At 48.0% G+C, this 18,894-nt stretch overlaps 1 protein-coding gene across 1 annotated transcript in view; it reads right to left on the bottom strand.

The window, feature by feature from the left end:
• The window catches only part of CAPN8 (calpain 8), a 73,472-nt gene that overhangs the window by 26,158 nt on the left and 28,420 nt on the right, over positions 1-18,894 (bottom strand). The window contains exons 3-9 of the mRNA XM_003814894.5: positions 11,603-11,721; positions 10,950-11,083; positions 9,930-10,098; positions 8,746-8,829; positions 5,764-5,849; positions 3,142-3,216; positions 2,245-2,405 (exon numbers count right to left, since the gene is read on the bottom strand). Of these exons, the coding sequence (XP_003814942.3) occupies positions 2,245-2,405; positions 3,142-3,216; positions 5,764-5,849; positions 8,746-8,829; positions 9,930-10,098; positions 10,950-11,083; positions 11,603-11,721 (828 nt within the window). The remainder of the gene's footprint in view (positions 1-2,244; positions 2,406-3,141; positions 3,217-5,763; positions 5,850-8,745; positions 8,830-9,929; positions 10,099-10,949; positions 11,084-11,602; positions 11,722-18,894) is intronic.

Here is an 18,894-nt window from a genome sequence, read left to right as displayed (position 1 = left end):
GCCTGACAGGTGTCTCCACTCTAGGGCCTCAACAATTTCAATAATGATGTGCCCGGGAGGAAAAAAGAAGTGGAAGGGCATGGGATTTTTCCTTACATCCTTTAAAGAAGAGTCTAACTTGGAAAATAACAAGGCATTCACAGGTGACCAAGAGCCATTGATTATCACTTTTCTTTACAGTAGGATTACTTATTCAATTCCACCTTCCCAGAATCCCCACTTCCAGTTTTTTTTTGGGGGGGGGGTTGTTTGTTTTGTTTTGTTTTGTTTTTTTGTTGCTGTGTTTTGTTTGTTTGTTTGTTCTAGGGCTCAAGTTTATGGATTTTAAAGCTGGATATCTGTGGATCCCATAGGAGATGGAAAAAAAATCTGTAATCGCCTATACTTCCATCACTACCAAAGGGCAGGAACTATCCATGTCTTCCTGACAGCTAGTTGGCAGCATGGATGGGACTGTGATTTGGTGCATGCAGATACCTTGGGCACCCCCTACAGTTCTGAGCTCCCAAAATGATCCATGCAAATTTCCTCCACATTTTCTAAGAGCTTGCTAATGGTGAGCATATTTTAATTTCTCCCAAATGCAACATTACTGCAATCCATACATTTTTTGTTTACTCCTTAACAGTACTGGAGGAAGAGAATGGGCCATAAAAATAATACTCCCATTTATATAATGCTACACAGTTTACAAAGTGCTTCCCTACACACTCTGTGTTCCAAGGCTCTCAGTGACCCAGTAAGGTTGGAAGGTCGAACCCCATCTGGAGGACTAGGAAACTGAAGCTCAGAAGAGGGAAATGCCCTTCCCAGAGTCTAAATCAAGCAACGAGGGCAGGATGTGGACCCCTTTCCTTCCTCTCTGTTCAGCACTCTGGTCACAGCTGCCTGAACTGGGAGCTTTGGGTTGGATGGGCGATGAAAGAAGAGAGAACTTGTCAAGACCCAGCACTGCACCCAGGTGGGGTTTTATTCTAATGCTGCTTCCCTAGCACCGAGCACAGCCCTGCAGTGAGCTCTGTCATGAGAAGAAAGTGACTGGCCCTGCCCCATGCGCTTACAGTCTAAGTCAATCAACAGATCAACAGCAAACCAGGCAGGGAACGTGGGGAGCAGGAGGTGAAAAGTAGAGAGAGCAGGATTTGCTTTTCTTCATTTCTCCTTAGAGATGTGGGGCCGTCTTCCTGAGTTTCTTCATCAGGTGCTGCCTCAGCTGATTCAGCCTAGGAGGAGCCTACACAGGGACACATTAGTGATCTTCTGCGAGCCAGGAAAGCTTCCCACCTTGCACCAGGTGAGGACCCAGGGTTAGTGCGGAGGCCATGCTTTGCACCATACTATCTCCACCAGGGACTGAGTCCCCATGACACGCATGCCCTGTGTGTGGCCATCACGGCCCACGCTGTCTTTGCCCCTCCACCTCCAACTCAGGCACAAACACACAGTGAAACAGCAGCTCTAATGGATGCAGTCTATTGAAACAGCAGATGTTGTACCCGTGTTCCCCCAGCGCACCATCAGCCACTCTGTCCCAGAGGTCAGCGGGGTGACTGTTAGCCAGCTGGGTCGGGGGAGGGGAGTGGGGAGGAAGGGGCAAAAGCCCAAGGGAAGAACAGGAGGCCTTAGCATAAGGTGCCAAGAGCAGGGCTAGTGTGGAAAGCACGTCCTTTGGGGGCAGGGCGGGTGGGTGAAGCAGGGATGGTTTGAACACATGGTTCAGGCTGCAGCTGAGGGGCTGCAGAGCCACTGCCCACCCTCATAACCCTGGCCTCCAAGCCCTAGGGAGAAGCAGGGCCTCCAGAGGGTGCCCAGAAGTCAAAGAACAAAGTCCAAAGGCCTTATCCAAAGATTAACACATAGGGCTGGGCACGGTGGCTCACAACTGTAATCCCAGAACTTTGGGAGGCCGAGGTGGGTGGATCACTTGAGCCTAGGAGCTCGAGACCAGCCTGGGCAACATGGTGAGACCCTGTCTCTACAAAAAATTTTTTTAAAATTAGCCAGGCATGGTGGTGCATGCCTGTGGTCCAAGCTACTAAGAAGGCTGAGGTGAGAGGATCACTTGAGCCCGGGAGGCGGAGGTTGTGATGAGCAGAGATCGTGCCACTACACTCCAACCTGGGCAACAGAGCAAGGCCCTGTCTCAAAAAAACACACAAAATAGCAACAAAAAATTACATAAAGTGACCCAGCTCAGGGCGGATAAGCTGGAGAAGGTTGGGCCGAGGCAGCCCTTCACCTTACCTGGGTAGTTCTGGCAGCCCCCAGCTGTGGAGCCCCGGGTCCAGCGGCCGTTGAACAGGACCAGGTTCCATTTGTGCACCTCCTCGCTACTCAGAGAGTCCGGGGACAGGTTGCAGATCTCCAACCGAGAGAACTGCCTCACAAAATCTGAAAGTGACATCCTGGGGCAGAGGCACCAGAGGGCTCTCAGTGAAGAGGGCTGGGTTGTGATTAAAGACACGCATACTGGGCACGGGAAGGAGCCATGGCACAGGCCCTAGAGGCCATGGGCTAGCTTGATCTTTCCTACAGCACACTGATACAAACACGCAGAGACAACAGTCCACATTCTTCACTAGCGCTGGCTTCTTGGCTCTTACAGGGAGCCCCCCACACATATCTTAACAACCAAGCAAAGGATCTGAACTATAAACTGCAAAAGACCCCAGGAGGTCATCTCAACAAAGCCTCTGCCTCTAGATTGGGTTAAGTCTAAGCTCACAAGAGGTTTCTTTTTGTTTAATTCTGAGTGATGTCCAGCTAAGCCGTACCATATTCAAGGAGTATCCTTATTATCTTCCTTAGCTCACTAGCAAAGGAAGTTCTCCCATATTGATGGTAGGTAAATCTTAGCTTAAAGAGACAGAAGCAGTGCTCTCAGTTCATTGGAAAGATAATAGAACTGAGAAAGACAGGCTGATAGCTAGGCCAGGTTGAGGGCCCAGATATCATGGTTTCAGTGCTTTAGACGTGCTGGTATAGAGGTGGAATTATACCAGGACAAAAGGAGGAGAATGAATTCACCATGGTCAGGAACCATGTCGCCTTCCTGGAAGACCCAGAGACCTAGAGTTCACATCAGAACTGAAAATGGACCCATCACCAATGGGACAGTGCTTCAGCAGAAAACTCTCTCACCAGAATTCTCCATCCTCAACTTTCTTGTCCAGTTCTTCCTTCCGCCGGGGGTCTATGTGATTCCACTCTGGTGCACTGAGGGGAAAACAAGCAGAGATGCTCGCTCCTGAGAGGTTCTACACACAGGGCAAGCTGTTTACTGCAGCTAAGCTTCCCCCTAAGAGCCAGAAACAAAATACCAAAAGCACTGCAGGCAGACAGAAAGGCAGAATGGAAAGTGTGGCGTGAGCACACTGTCTGGGGAAAGGACACAGACCCAGGACACGGACTCCATGGGCACTAGCACGATGGCCTTGGACATGTGACAGGAACATTATGACTCAAACATTATGCTCTAATTTTTACTCTCTAGGGCAAATTTGACATTTCTAATTAAGACTCCCAGGCCCCTGTTTGCAGGAATGGGGAGGCCCAGGAGAGAACGTGGATGAGTTCTCGTCACTAGAAAGGCAGGCATTCCAGTACCCATTAGTCACTTATCACTCTGGCTTATCCAGCAGTCTGGGGTGAATATGCTGACAGAGTCTAACCAGCTCTGGGAACATGGACATGGTTCACTTCCTTACACCCACGAAAATGTTCATCCAGCCCAGTTTTACGGCAATTTCCCAGAAGTAACGTCACCCTGTGAGACCTCCTGCTGGTGGCCTTTCAAGGGCAATATCTATGCACTTTGTTTGAATGCCATCTCCAGCTTCCTGACCTTTATGAAGTTAGGTTTTCCTGAAATATGTATGTGACATCTAAGTAACAGAGCAGTATCAAGATCCATCTTTAAAAAAAAAAAAAAATCCCTGCCTGAATACCTTCAGCAAAACCTAAGCACCTTCTCTCCCCAGCATAAGAGCTGGGGCACACTCCAGCGCAGCCTCTCCCTCCAAGCCAGGCTTTAAGACCCCGGGGGTCAGCACGACAATTCCCAGGGCCTCTTCAATTCATTGAAACATTAATTTGATTAAAACCAAATCTCAGAATGTGCTTGTTATAAACAAAGATTAGGGCAGGAGTTGGAAAATTCCAGATCTGACCTACTGCTCCAATTTCTTTTTTTTACTTTTTTTTTTTTTTAAGTAAAATCTCACTAATCCCTGGGCTGAGCTTAGGGATGTTGCCTTAGAGATTCGGCACCCTCCTTCTCCAATAGCTGATATATATAATTATCCCAGGTTGCATCTCCAGCTGGTAGGGCCTCCAGGACTTGACAGTCACCACCTCCCACCTGCCAGGGAGCGGGTGCTCAGGGAAAGGAGAGAAAGTCAAACAAGCCCTTTGGACAGCTCGGTAGTGACTTTTGGTAAGAATGGCCCAAATTCAGGGTTTCAATTTCACGTGGCCCTGTCATCCTTTTAGGGAAGTTGGCGGAACTGAGGTTTTGGGTTTTGCTCAATCTTACACAGTAGAATGAAAAATCCTTCCTACAGGAGGCTCATGTGTGGCCCTAGAGACACGTGTTTCTTCGTGACACAACCTGAAGGGAGTTACTGCCCCTCTGCGTGGTCATGACATAAGCAGTCATGATGCTGTGATTAAACTTGGCGATGTCCCCTTCGAAAGCCCTGGTGGCATCACAGAGTACCGACAGCACTTGAGGATTAAGGACGTATTGGGAGGGGGCATTATTGTGACCATTTTCATTTCTGGTGGTTCTTTGTCCATGAGACTGGCTAATTATTTTTTTTTTTAATGGAGTCTTGCTCTGTTGCCCAAGCTGGAATGCAGTGGCCCAATCTCGACTCACTGCAACCTCCAACTCCTGGGTTCAAGCGATTTCAAGCTAATTTTTGTACTTTTAGTAGAGACGGGGTTTCACCATGTTGGTCAGGCTGGTCTCGAACTCCTGAGCTCAAGTGATCCACCCGCCTAAGCCTCCCAAAGTGTTAGGATTACAGGCCTGAGCCACTGTACCCAGCTGAGACTGGCTAATTCTAATTCCTCCCCCACACTAACCTGACTCCGCCAGGCCAGCTGTGCTCACTGGACAGAAACCACCCCATGCTTTCCACCCTCCTGCATGATGGGGACATGGATTCCAGGGCCCAGCTGTCCTGGGACATCACCACCTCTGACTGACTTTCCCTCATCAGCAGAGAGGCCTGCCCAAGAGGAGTCTCTCCAGTCAGTGATCAAACGTGCCTAGGGTAGGAGCGAGTGCCGCTGCCTCATTCATCACTGCTGCCAGGGCCCGGGGCTCCTAGGGTCAAATTTCATTTTCTCAGCATCCTTGTTTCTTCTTGGTGCTGAGGGGTTTGGCCTTTGTCAGAGTGTCCAGTGTTTGTGGAGTGGAAAGAAACAGACTGTGAGTGATCGATTTGACCTTTGGAGCAGCACGGTGTGTCAGGTAAAAAACACAAAAACCTTTCAGCGCAAAGCAAAATTCCACAGAGCCGCCAAACTTTCAAATGCCAAAGCAGAAAGCCAGAATCGAAGACTACAGCCCAGTGGTTTTTATTTTGCTTTTCCCAGCCTGGATCCATTTAATACTCTTTTCTGAACACACTGTGTGATCTGCAGACAGGACGTGCTGCTGAACTCACCGTGACATCGATCTCATTATTGTGTGTTTTACACGACACCCTTCCGCAGAGGGAGAGATGACTGGGGAAGCGGGGGAAAAAAACCTACTCATCGCTCCAGGCTCCCGACCACTCCACTTCACCCCATGGATTCCTGAGTCTGATCAGCTTCTCTGGATGGCCCTGGAAATTCACCTGCAAATTCCACACACAGAAAAGCGACTGAATTACTATGCTCCTGTTGCCCTGCAGGCATGTCTGCACCTGACAGGATCTGCATTAAATTTTTCAAATGTCCCTAAAGGACCACACTTTTATTTTCCTTTAATGCATCTTTTCAGGCTTGGGCCAAGTGTTTTCATAATTTGTTTGAATAAATGAGGTATTTTTCATAATTTGTTTGAATAAATGAAGAGTGAGTCTAGCCCAAAAACAAGCTTATGTCTGCTTTAACTCAGATTTAGATTTTATAGTTGACTAAGATTGACTGAGCTTTTAATACATGAGACCTAATGATAATAAACGCCCTCCAAACAAACACCAAAGCACGGCAGTTAACATTTATTGAGCAGGTACTACAGATGAGGTGTAGTGCTAAGCATTTTGGGTGCTTTATTGCCTCATTTAACACTCACGACAATCCTGAGAAGATAAAGAATTATCTTCATTTCATAGCTCAAAAATCTGAGACTTAAAGAAGTTACATTATCCGAGATTATCTAGTTAGTAAGTGGTGAACGCAGGCCAGGAACTCAGGCAGTCTGTCTCCAAAGCCCATACTCCTAAATCCACATATACTGCTTTCCCCTATTTATTGAACACTCAAGCATAAGCCCCTTGGGCCCCTGCACACACACTGGCATTCACATATACACACACCAACTGTGTAGGCTGTTAGGTCCTCGTTGTCTTCATTTCCTGTGTATCCCCCAACTCACCTAGCCCAATGTTTGCAGGTACATGTTCAATTCCCATTTATGAGATTAACTTCATTAAAGAGCATATTTGGGCCGGGCGCAGTGGCTCACGCCTGTGATCCCAGCACTTTGGGAGGCCGAGGTGGGCAGATCATGAGGTCAGGAGATCAAGACCATCCTAGCCAACATGGTGAAACCCCATCTCTACTAAAAATACAAAAAAAATAATTAGCTGGGCGTGGTGGTGCGTGCCTGTAATCCCAGCTACTCGGGAGGCTGAGGCAGGAGAATCACTTGAACCAGGGAGTCAGAGGTTGCAGTGAGCCAAGATCGTGCCACTGCACTCCAGCCTGGTGATAGAGCAAGACTCCATCTGAAAAAAAAAAAAAAAAAAAAAAGAAAAGCATATTTATGAAACACAAACACATGTAAAGAACATCTGTTTCATTTAACTCTATTTATTTATTTATTTTTGAGACAGGGCCTCTCTCTGCCACCTAGGCAGGAGTGAAGTGGTGCAGTCACTGCAGGCTCAACCGCCTGCCCGGGCTCAAGCGATCCTCCCACCTCAGCCTCCCGAGTAGCTGGAACTACAGGCACACCCTACTATGCCTGGCCTATTTCAGTTAAATAAATAACAAGAGGTGGGACATTCATTGCATTTCCATTTCTGCCTTGGCCATTGGGAAGCCCAAAGCAAAATTAATTTCTCAATTATAGCACTGTCTTCAGCCTGGATTGATGTATTTTACTGTAGTTGTGTGGTTTTATCATGTCTGTTCTTTTAATGGTAAACCACTAGCTGGGTATGGTGGCTCACACCTGTAATTTCAGCACTTTGGGAGGCCGAGGCAGGAGGATGGCTTGAACCCAGGAGTTCAAGACCAGCCTGGGCAACACAGACAGACTCTGTCTCTACGAAAATTTTTTAAAAATTAATAATTAGCCAGGCATGATGGCACTTGCCTGTAGTCCCAGCTACTTGGGAGGCTGAAGCAGGAGGGTCACTTGAGCCCAGGAGGTTGAGGCTGCAGTGAGCCAAGATCATGCAACTGCAGTCCCACCTGGGCAATGGAGCAAGACCCTGTCTCTAAATAAATACATAAATAAATAAAATCATTGTAAGCCACCTTAAATCCCTTTTGAAAGAAGACACAATGTAGGAAATAAAAATAATGAATAGGCCGGGCGCAGTGGCTCACACCTGTAATCCCAGCACTTTGGGAGGTCGAGGCGGGCGGATCATGAGGTCAGGAGATCGAGACCATCCTGGCTGACACAGTGAAACCCCGTCTCTACTAAAAATACAAAAATTAACTGGGCGTGGTGGCGGGCGCCTGTAGTCCCAGCTACTCAGGAGGCTGAGGCAGGAGAATGGCGTGAACCCGAGAGGCGGAGCTTGCAGTGAGCCGAGATTGCACCACTGCACTCCAGCCTGGGCGACAGAGCGAGACTCTGTCTCAAAAAATAAAAAATAAAAATAAAAGAAAATAATGACTAGTATAGCCCATGTTTTTTCCTCGGGTTGGAGAGTGAGGAATACTTACATGCCTTTCCATGACTCTACCCCACCCTAAAAGCTGGGACTACTGCCCCTTTTCCCGTTTTGGGATTTTGTGAGTTCCCACTGTTTTGCCCACACAAACATATTTTTTGGAAGATCTGTAGAATCTAACTGACAATCTCTACAGCTTTCCTGGCTGCATCTAAGGAGAGGGCTTGCATTTAGTTAGAAACTATTGAGCAAAAGCTCAGAGAGGTTACGTTCTCCATCTTCAAGTGAGTAAGAGTCAGAAGAACCTTCTTTTATTTTTTTTGTTTTAGAAAAAAAAATTTTAATTTTTTCGTAGCGATGAGGTCTTACTATGTTGCCCAGGAATGGTCTTGAACTCCTGGCCTCAAGTAATCTTCCCACTTCAGCCTCCCAAAGTGCTGGGATTACAGGTGTGAGCCACCACATCTGGCCAGAAGAGCTGTTCTAATGAGCAAAAGCTAATGCTCATCTGTGGTGTCAGGGGTTCTGTACAGGCAGAGTGCATCCCAACATGGCAGTGAAGCTCAAAAGCCAATTCCGAACCTTCTAGTAGTAATCACCTCTTTCCTCCTGTCGAGATGGCTTGGATTCATGGAAATATTATCACACGTTACCTTCCCCACCTTCCACACAATTTTACCTCTTCGACTCCAGTGACAGAGTACGCATGACTCTTAACCAGCTTCTGGCTGGTGATGGCTTCGGCTTCGGCTGCACTGGAGACCTGCGTAGAGAAGAAAGTCCACTCAGTGGCTGACCCTGACCTCTCAGGGGCCGGCCGTAGAATGCCTTCCAAGGACACACTACACGGCCACTGGGGGCTTCAGTGTGGGACTAGGGGTGCAGGCATGGCTATGAACCTCAGGTAAAGAGTCATCTCCATCCAGACTCCCTCTTTAATTAGGCCTGTAGTTCCAGGCCAGTGCAGGTGCCTGCCAAGCCTGGAAGACAATTTACCAGCCTTCAAAATACCACCAAGAAACTGGGAAGTCATTTATTCTCTGAGAGTGACCCCCAGCTGCCTGAAGAAGGCTAATTCTCCATGCTGATGGCTCTGGACAGGTCCCAGTCCTCCAAGGTTCTCCCTGAGTGGACTCCTCATTACCCTTCCCATTTCCTCAGCACCCCCTCTCCCATGCCCCATACCACCCCTCCACCAAAAACCACATCTCCTGCTGGGGTTTGCAGAGAGAGGAAAAAGGGAGGATCTTCTCACTTTGTCGTTCACATTTCTAAAATCACCAGGTAAGGACAAGAGAGGAAGACAGGGCAGCCAGAGGGCAGCTGGTCACAGGAGCCCGAGGTGGTGACAAGACCTCAGGGCTGGGGGCCTCCAGCCTCTGTTTCCACAGCCACCTTGGAAATCCACACAGCTCAGCCTCCTGTCCAGCCACAGCCTCTGGTTTCAGAACTTGTCTTTTCTTCAGGGATCTCAAGATCCATCAGGTATCATCAATCATCACATTTGTTTTCCAAAACCTCAAGATTATTTAGCAAAAAGGAGGTAGCAAATGGGGGGCCTAGGATCCAGGGATCCTAGACTATGTTCTTAGGGCCACTCCAGCAGTACTGAAGGGGCTCTAACAACGAGAGGGAAATTGGGGCTCCTGCAATGCAACTAACCCCAGTTCCTACCCACTAATTAGGTCTTCACCAGCCCCTATATGTTCAGGCCTGTGTGTCACTAGACTTGCCCACTAAGCTCCAGACTCTGCTCTGACCCAAAGCCTTCCTAGGCCTCTCTCCCGCTGTCTCATCCCTTCCCTACCACACAAGGGGTGGCGGTGGGGGGAGGTGGGGCAGTAGAGAAGCCATATGCCTCACATCAATGGAGCAGCCCAGCAGAGACCCCGCACGGAGGGCCTTCCGGATGATCTGATATAGATTGGCTGGTGGTTTCTTCAGGTCATAAAACTCAGAGATGCCACCTGTGAAATCCTCAAACCCCTCCACTGTGGAACCTCCAGCGAGAGCCTCATAACAACCATTAAGCCTATTGGAAAAGAAAGAACACATGCTCCATTAGCACCCTCAGCAAGGAGACCCGGGGATTGGGGACCGGGACAGTGCTAGGACATACTGTGGCCTGGAAGATAAAGGAAGGCTCTTTGCCTATTTTGCCTATGGGCCAGGAAGGTGCTTAGGCCACTGTTTCATGTGCCCAGCTCAGCACTTCACTAGGAACTGACCTCAGCCAACCTCTCTCCAGCCACCCCCTCCTTTACAAAGCCAAGGGCAACCCCTCCAGAGTTGGCCCCAGCTGCCTGGGTTTCTGGGGGCTGGGGGCACAGATGGGGAGAAGGAGAACTTTCCCTCAAGGCTGAGAGGCATCTGCTGAGGCTTGCTGGGAAATAGAACTGGAAAGGAACTGGGGTTGCAGAAAAGGGTATCAGTAAACAAAAGTAATTAAAAGAACCCCAAAGAAGGTTTTGAACATCAAACGCTGGTGAGAAGAACTCCTGAGGAAAGAGCAGACACTTTGTTGAGTTTGGTATCTAGTACATTTGTTTTATTATTCTTCATCATTCTTTTAAACATTTACATTGCCCCAGGAACCTACCTTGGGATTTGAAAGAGGAAAAGCTCAGGCCCAGAGGGGCAGGGAGGCTGGCCCCACCACATACACATTCACCCGAGGCAGAGCTGAGATGCTAAACTCCCCGCCCAGATTTCTGTTTCTCTTAGTTACTGAAAAATGCTCTGTCTCCAGCTCATGGGGGTCTGGATGCTGGGAAAGACGCCATGACGCCCTGAGTTTGGGGTGGGGAGGCAGACGTGGGAGGGACAGGTGAGAGCTTTCAGGGAGGCTCTGGCGTCTCCCAGCTCCTGGCTTCCCCCACTTACTTGGCATAGGCTTTCTCCAGCAGGGCACTCCAGAATTCATTGCCTTGTTCCGAGTGTAGGAAGAGCAGCTGTCCATTCTTGGTGGGCAGCCTGTCGTCAATGACCACCTCCACCCACTCTCCATACTGCCAGAACTGGGGAGGGGGGACACAGCGGCAGCTCACATGAATAAGCAGATGTGTAAAGGGAATCCCTCCAGGGGACCTCACGTGGGGACTCTGTGCCATCAGTGTTCGAGTCTTGGCTCCTTAGGAGCAGGACATGTGTCTGCCTTATCTGTGCACATAGGAGATGCCAGATGAACCCGGGAACATCGAGTCCAGGGTCTGCGTTTGTGCATCAGAGAACTTGCCCAGCGCCACCTAGTGGCAGCAGGAAGTGATTCAGACCCACACCTCCTGACCCTCAGTCCACAGGGCTTTCCTGAAGGCCACGTGGCCTGGGAGAGCTGGGAAGAGGATGGATGTGTGGATATCTGGATGGATGCATTAAAGCAGAGGTTCTCAGACTGAAGTGTGCATCAGAGTCACCTAGAGGGATTATTAAGACATAGGTCACTGTGCCCCAAACCCAGAATTTCTGACGCAGTGGACCTGCAGTGAGCCCTAAGAGTACAGAAAACAGCAACAAAGGGCCGGAGCAGAGCACAGTACCTGAAAGTGAAAGATTCCCGCATAGTTCTCCTGGAAGTCCTGGTCCCTGGGGACCACCCGGTAAAGCAGCTCTTCATTCAGGGTCAGGGAGGCAATGGCAGCCAGAAGCCAGCAGTCACCTGCGCAGTGTCACGGGGGACACAGATTGGTCAGGCCCAGCCTGCAGGGGCCCTGCTTTCTCTGACCCTGTCCCATTCAACCCAGAGTCCACGTCGCCACATTCCCTTCTGAGTCAGGTAGAGTTTCCTCCTCCGGTGCTGGAAATGCACCCGCAGCCATCAGCTTCTTCTGCCTCCTTGGGATTTGTTTACTCGGGAGTGGATCCTCTGCTCCTCCCTGTGGCTGCCCCCCCCCAACATGCTGATCATTTCCCCACTCCTACACGTTCAGCCAGTGGAGTGGAAAAGAAAAGAAGAGGAGAGGAGAGAAAAGAAAAGAAAACTAGTCCCTTTGGTCCCTTATTAGCAGCTCTGATTAAGTTGGTTGAGGGAAACATTGAAGCTGTTAATCCAATCTATGATGTGTACGTGTAAGAGAGTGTGTGTGTGTGTGTGTGTGTGTGTGTGTTTATGTTCCTTGCCCCTCCTGACCTTGGATAATGAAGAGCTGGCTCTGCGTGGTCTGTTTACAGTATTGCCTTTTCTTGTTTCAGAGTTCACCAGGAGAGCCTTGATGCCTTATTGCTTAAAGTTCCCTTGAGATACTGCTTAGCATTAAATCATCATAATTTGAGGCAGAAGAAATAAAAGTCAAGAGAGGTTACAAATCCTGGGTTTTGGTGTTGATCACATTGGAGATTCAAGGAAATGCAGAAGAAAACAGAAAACCCCTTTCTGTGCAAGTTGGGACCCACCACACTGATGCCACTGAGTGGCACTTCCCTGGGAGGCATCGTTGTCCCTTGCAGTGTCAACTTCAAAAGAAGTAGCACGGGCCCCAGGCACCACTGCCTACCTTAGCATCCTATGGCGAATCTATCATCCTGGAAGTGACGTAACTTTGCTCACCTCTACCTATTTGCTTATTCCACACCAGCTGCTGAGGTCTCAGTGTCCTCAAGCGTGCTTTTCATCATGTGAAGGCTATTGCATCTTTCTGGCCTGGTACTGCTTCTTTCCACCTTCACTGTAGATCCCTAGCTCTAGGAGTCTAAGATTTGGTGAACAAGTCCCTGTTTCTCCTATTCATTCCATTCAAACAGCTCCAAAATCCTGCCTGTGCATCTTAGCCTTTATCTTTTCCATATCAAAGATCTGAATCTTTTCAATGTGTGTTCAGATGGAAGGCCCTTCAACCTTTTAGAGACCATCTGTGGACCTTGTCTCACTCTAAGTTTTCTTTTAACACTGTGGCCAGAGCTATATACATATTCTAGGTGTGAACACATTATGGTTTTCTCAGAAAACCTGTTGCCTGAGCAAGCAGTAAGCCAGGAACCCACATCTGAGGAGCCATCATCTCCATCATCACTCAGAATTGCTCCATCACCAAGTCATCCTAGAAAGCCCTGGCGTCTGTCTGCCTGGATCTTTCCCAACAAAGTCATTCATGATCTGACCCCAAATTAATTAATTCCTCTCTCTTTCTCTCTCCCTCTCTTTCTGTCTGTCTGTCTCTCTCTCTCTCGCGCTCACTCGCTCTCTCTCTCTGTCTCACACACACACATACTCATTTACTTTCTTTTTCTTTTAAGAGACAGGGTCTTGCTCTGTTGCCCAGGCTGGAGTACAGTAGCGCCATCATGGCTCACTGCAGCCCCAACCTCCTAGTCTCAAGCAATTCTCCCACCTCAGCTTCCTGAGTCACTAGAACTACAGGTGCATGCCATCATGCCTGGTTAATTTTTTTTTTTTTTTCATAGAGACAGGATCCTGCTATGTTGCCCAGGCTGGTCTTGAATTCCTGGACTCAAGTGATCCTCCCATCTTAGCCTCCCAAAGTGCTGGGATTACAGGTGTAAGCCACCATGCCTGGCCATATTACTTTTTGAAGAGCTTTTCTGATCCAGGAGGCAACCTGCTTCCTGCCTCACTCTCTCACCAGGCTCTGCTTCACAGACAAACACTATCTTCCTAATGGCAACAGGGCTCCTAGGTGAGACTAGACCTGGTAGTCGAGGGAAACAGAGTTGATGTGGATGGGCTGGCATGAGTTATGTTACTTCTCACCAAAGAAGCCTCAAGCAGGGCAGTCTCTCATTAAAAGGCAACTTCCAAAGGTTGAGCAAAATAACAGTGTCCTCCTCCCACCCAGCTCCTCTCAGCCCATTTTTCTTCTATGAACACCTGTGATCATGTCACACCCCTGCTTGCAACTGTCCTCCATTGCTCACCAATGAAATGCAACCTAACAGGGCATCAACACCCTTCACAATATGACTCCAACCTACTTCTCCAGTCTTTTTCCTATTACACTCTCCGCTATGAATCTAATCTCCCAATCGAACTTGGATATGTACAAAACATACCCTGGTCGTTTTCATTGATGTGATTTTTCTTGTTTGTTCCGTCTGCTTGCAAACTTCTTGCTGAATCTTACCCCTTCTCCATGAAGCTTTCTCTGATACCACCTACCCTCCAGCCAGAAGTCACCTCTTTTTTGGTATGTGTCCTAAAGACCTTATTTACGCTTCTCTTGCAGAGTTATCACAAGCTGCCTCAGATCATGATTTGCACCCAGACTGGCCTCAAAACTCCATTCATGCATCAACTCCTTGGCAGAGCTTTCCTTACCCCTACCCCTGGCCTGTCTTACCAGCGCCAAGCCCTTCCTCCTCACACCTCCCCAGCAAGTTCTAAGGCCACTTGATTACATCTGTTTTTCTCTCTCCCTCTTCCCTCTCTGACCTCTTCTTGCAAAGCAGCAATGTGGATTCACTCATCTCGGCATCCCCAGCAGGTGGCTGACACACAGAAGCAGCTCAACGGATGTTTGATGAATAAAAACAAATAAGCAGATGACTACATGAATCAATGAATCATATTTTGTTCTTCTGCAAATCTCCAACAGCATCTTACATATATTTGCACCTCAACCTCCCAAGTCTGTGGGGAAGTGGCATTCAACAAGAATCTGCATCAAACCTGACAGATTTCACTTTCACCAGCATCAGGCAGAGGGAGATAAACAAGGTAGGGCAAGCACAGAAGCCCAGTCCTCTGGGGAGTGAAGGGGGAGACTGCTCTGCAACACCTCTAAAGCTAGTGGCTTCTCAAAGAGATCAGAGCAGCCACATAGCCCTCATTACTGGGCATGGTCCTGGTTGCCTTCCGATGTGAAGGTTCTGGCTCCCGGTCTAAGCTTCTTCCGACAGCCCACCCAGAGCACTCCCTAGATATTACAATTCAAGTCACAGCAACAAAATGTCCCTCCGTTGCTGACATCAAATGAGGCGGCCCAGCTGGAGGAGAGTTTAATTTTCTCTTCATCTACCTCACTCCTGACATTTCACAGGGTCTACCCAGCTCTTGCAAGCAAGCACAGAGGCTCGAAGGGATGCTGTGGGTTTGGAGGCTTTTGGATCCTTGCCAGTTACTGCATGAAGTGTGAATGGATTGTCACGACGAGAATGCGTTTTCAAAGGAATATATCCAAATGTGCTTCCCTTCAGAGTCCTCTGGAAGATGGACATTTACTCTGCTGTTCACATTTAGAAACTTGTTTGGGGAACTGCCAGCAAAAAAACAGCTTTGATCTTGGAGCATAGGTTTTGTTTTGTTTTGAGACAAGGTCTCGCTCTGTTGCCCAGATGAGTGCAGTAGTGCAACCATGGCTCACTGCAGCCTTGACCTCCTGGGCTCAAGCAGTCCTCCCACCTCGGCCTCCCAAATTGCTGGGACTACAGTCATGTGCCACCATGCCGAGCTATTTTTTTTAAATACAGAGCTGGGGTCTCACTATGTTGCCCATGCTGATCCTGAACTCCTGGCCTCAAGCAATCCTCCCACCTTGGCCTCTCTAAGTGCTGGGATTATAAGCATGAGCTACCACACCTGACTAATTTTCAATTTTTTAATTTTCAAAAGCAGTCAGAAGGCTTTGACATACTAGTTAGGTGGTGAATAAGGCAGACAAAAACACTGGGAAATACCTTGATAGACAAGTCCCTCCTCCTGGCCACCTTCGAGCTAGGGCTGCTCAGGAGTTAGTGCTCACTCATGCGCTTTAAGCAGAGGTGCACTTCATGGGAATTTAGGAAAGGTTTCCATGTCCTGATGAAGTGGGGCAGACTTGGCTGGCAGAGACTTTTTTGCCCATTGCCCTTCCTCCTTCTTCCCATCTGGAAAGTCCACACTGTGCTTGGAGGTGCAGAGCCAGCTTGCAATCCCAAGGCTGCAGGTGCAAGATGAAAGTCAGCATAGGAGAGTGCAGAGCAGAGCACAGTGTGAGTCTAGCTCTCCAAGGGCATTATTAAAGTTACACTAGCCCTGGGCTGTCTGCCTCTAGTTTTCTTATTATAAAAGAAGAACTTGCCCCCTATTTATGCTTCTTGTAGCCCAAGGTTTTTCTAAATAATATTAGAAGCATGACTACAGAGTGATTTGGTATGCCCCATAAATTGGCTCTGAAAAAAGAATTCCACAAAAGGAATTCCAAAATAAAGTTGGGAATAGCCTTTCAAATACACACATTGCACTGGGTTGAATCTATTCTAGGGAGACTGGAAGACCTGGATGGTAATGCCTGTGTCTGGTCCCAAAACGGAGACTATAACAAATGTTCTCTTAAAAAAAAAAAAGAAATGTATTTGAGAGGCCAAGGCAGGTGGATCACTTGAGGTCAGGAGTTCAAGACCAGCCTGGTCAACATGGTGAAACCCTGTCTCTACCGAAAATGCAAAAATTAGCCAGGCGTGGTGGCAGGCACCTGTAGTACCAGCTACTCAGGAGGCTGAGGCAAGAGAATCACTTGAGCCCAGGAGGCAGAGGTTGCAGTGAGCCAAGATCACACCACTGCACTCCAGCCTGGATGGCAGAGCAAGGCGCCGCCTCAAAAAGAAAAAAAATAAAATAAAATCCACCAGGAGATAATAATCCTGAATCAGACATTGTTTAAAAAGAATCCCTTAATTCAAAAATTCCCTTTACACATTAAAATCAAAGCTTAAAGGTCGGGATGTCTAATGTTATTATAAACTGTAGGTAGCAAGAACTCGAGCTATAGCTTAATGGAATTTCTCAAACACCAAGGGAAGAAATGGAGATACTTCTGGACTGCAGGTAGAAAGAAAGAGGAAGGAAAGAAGAAAGGTCAGACATCGGAAACCCTACAGTAGCCCCTACATTACCTTGAGGTTGATCAATGGCTGAAGCGGAAACAAGAGTAAAGCCTCAGGTAGTTTGAAGCAGAAGCCAAAGCAGGGAACATGTATGCCCTGCTGCCCATTCAGGAATCCAGGAGCAGAGTAAAGATGGCATCATGGAGCACTTACACAGAAGATGAGAGACAACGGAAGTGCCCCCAAGTCTCCCTCGGGTATTATATAAGATTGAGCTGAGGGCAGGGAGGAAAAAGTCAGCTCAATCCTATTGCAGAGGTTGTGGGGTGGACCTCTGGGTCAGGCACTGAACGGAGGCTGTGATGTGTCATGTCTGCAGCAGTAAGGAGCACTCAGGTGGGGCTGAGTCAGCCAGGAAAGGTCCACTGGACCCTGAGGAAATCAGAAGAGACCCCACAACATGCCAGTCACATCTCCAGGAGGCCAGCAAGGACCCATAAGTCAGCACTAGGGTATGTAAGGACTAGCGGGCTTCTCTCATTGGTGGGAGGACATTGTTTGGCCTTCCTTATACCCACGTGCCATCCTAGGATGGTGGGGGAGGAACCAGACTTTACAAAGTGAGAAACCACCTGTTTTAGTCCATTCGTGCTGCTATAACAAAATACCATACACTTGATGCCTTAGAAACAACAACACAAGTCTAGAGGCTGGGAAGTCCAAGATCAAAGCACCAGCAGAGTTGATATGTGGCAAGAGCCCACTTCCTTATTCATAAATGGCTGTCTTCCAGTTGTGTCCTCAAATGGCAGAAGGGGTGAGGGAGCTCTCTAGGGCGTCTTTTATAAAGGCACTAATCCCATTGATGAGGGCTTTGTTCTCATGACCTAATCACCTCCCAAAAGCCCTACCTCCTAATACCATCATATTGGATGTTAGGATTGCAACATATGAATGGCGGGAGGGGGGACAGATACAAACATTCAGTGTATAGCACCACTCAAATAGAGTAATTGAAAGCAATATTTATCCAAGAGAGGTAAGAACTTGAAACAGGCAGAGGCATAATACCTTTAATCGGCTAGTTTATGTTTCCCTCCCACTCATGGTCCATGGAAACTGGGGCTCCTCAGCAAGCTGAGAATAGTTGAGCAAAATAATGAATGCTGTGCTGATTGCACATCTGAGTATAATGTAAAGATTTTGACCCTGCTAATATATGCTTGTTTTTTAAAAATCTGTCTTCAATATTTTATCACAGCTGAGGCATCCTTAGCCTACTCTTCCACAGAAGGCTGCTCTAAATGTTTTTATACACAGGGAGCTATTTCAGCTCTGTACATTACCACGAAGCAGTCACAGAGCCTCCCTTCCCCCACTTGGTGAACACGCCTTTTGAAGCCCTTGGCGTTTGATTCATGCCATTTTGACTACCTTAAAACACACACACACAAACACACACATACACACACTGATTTTTTTTTTAACCACTCCTTGCGGAGCAGGGCTAATTCATAGTCAGTGTGCCCAGAGTCGACCCACACATTGACTTTTGACTCTATTTGCTTTGTTGACAATTCCCATCTCTCTGGCTAGACTTGGAAGCTGCCTGGAGGCAGACAGTGGGCCTGGTGGTTCTCACAGACCCCAGCATAAAATTCTTACTGACTGAATTCACCTCAGTATAATTGTATCAAGGGTTATTTGAAAATTCAGACCTTGAGTAGTCTGTCACTAGTAAAGCTTTCTGGGACCCACTTTCTGTTTCCCCCCTTTTTCTCCCACTTCTGCCTTCTCTGGCTAAAATCAAATTTTGGCATTCAAAGGAAGGCTCTGACTTGCTTCTCAAGTTTGTTCCCCATGCCTCAAGTAGAGCCTCATCTCCCCCACCTTCTGACACTCACCTCTCTGAAGACTTCGCGTATATCATGGTTAGACTCAGGTCTACCTGGATTTGAGAGACTGACTTTTTGACCTCCCGCAAGCCATATAATTATACTATCCTTCATTCCCTCCAAATGATACAGATGCCAACCCACTGTGACCAGAGGTAACCTAGACTTTTCTGAACCTG

This window comes from Pan paniscus, chromosome 1 (genome assembly GCF_029289425.2).
Source record: "Pan paniscus chromosome 1, NHGRI_mPanPan1-v2.0_pri, whole genome shotgun sequence".
NCBI classification, from domain to species: Eukaryota; Metazoa; Chordata; class Mammalia; order Primates; family Hominidae; genus Pan; species Pan paniscus.
This window is presented reverse-complemented; position numbering and strand designations above follow the sequence as displayed.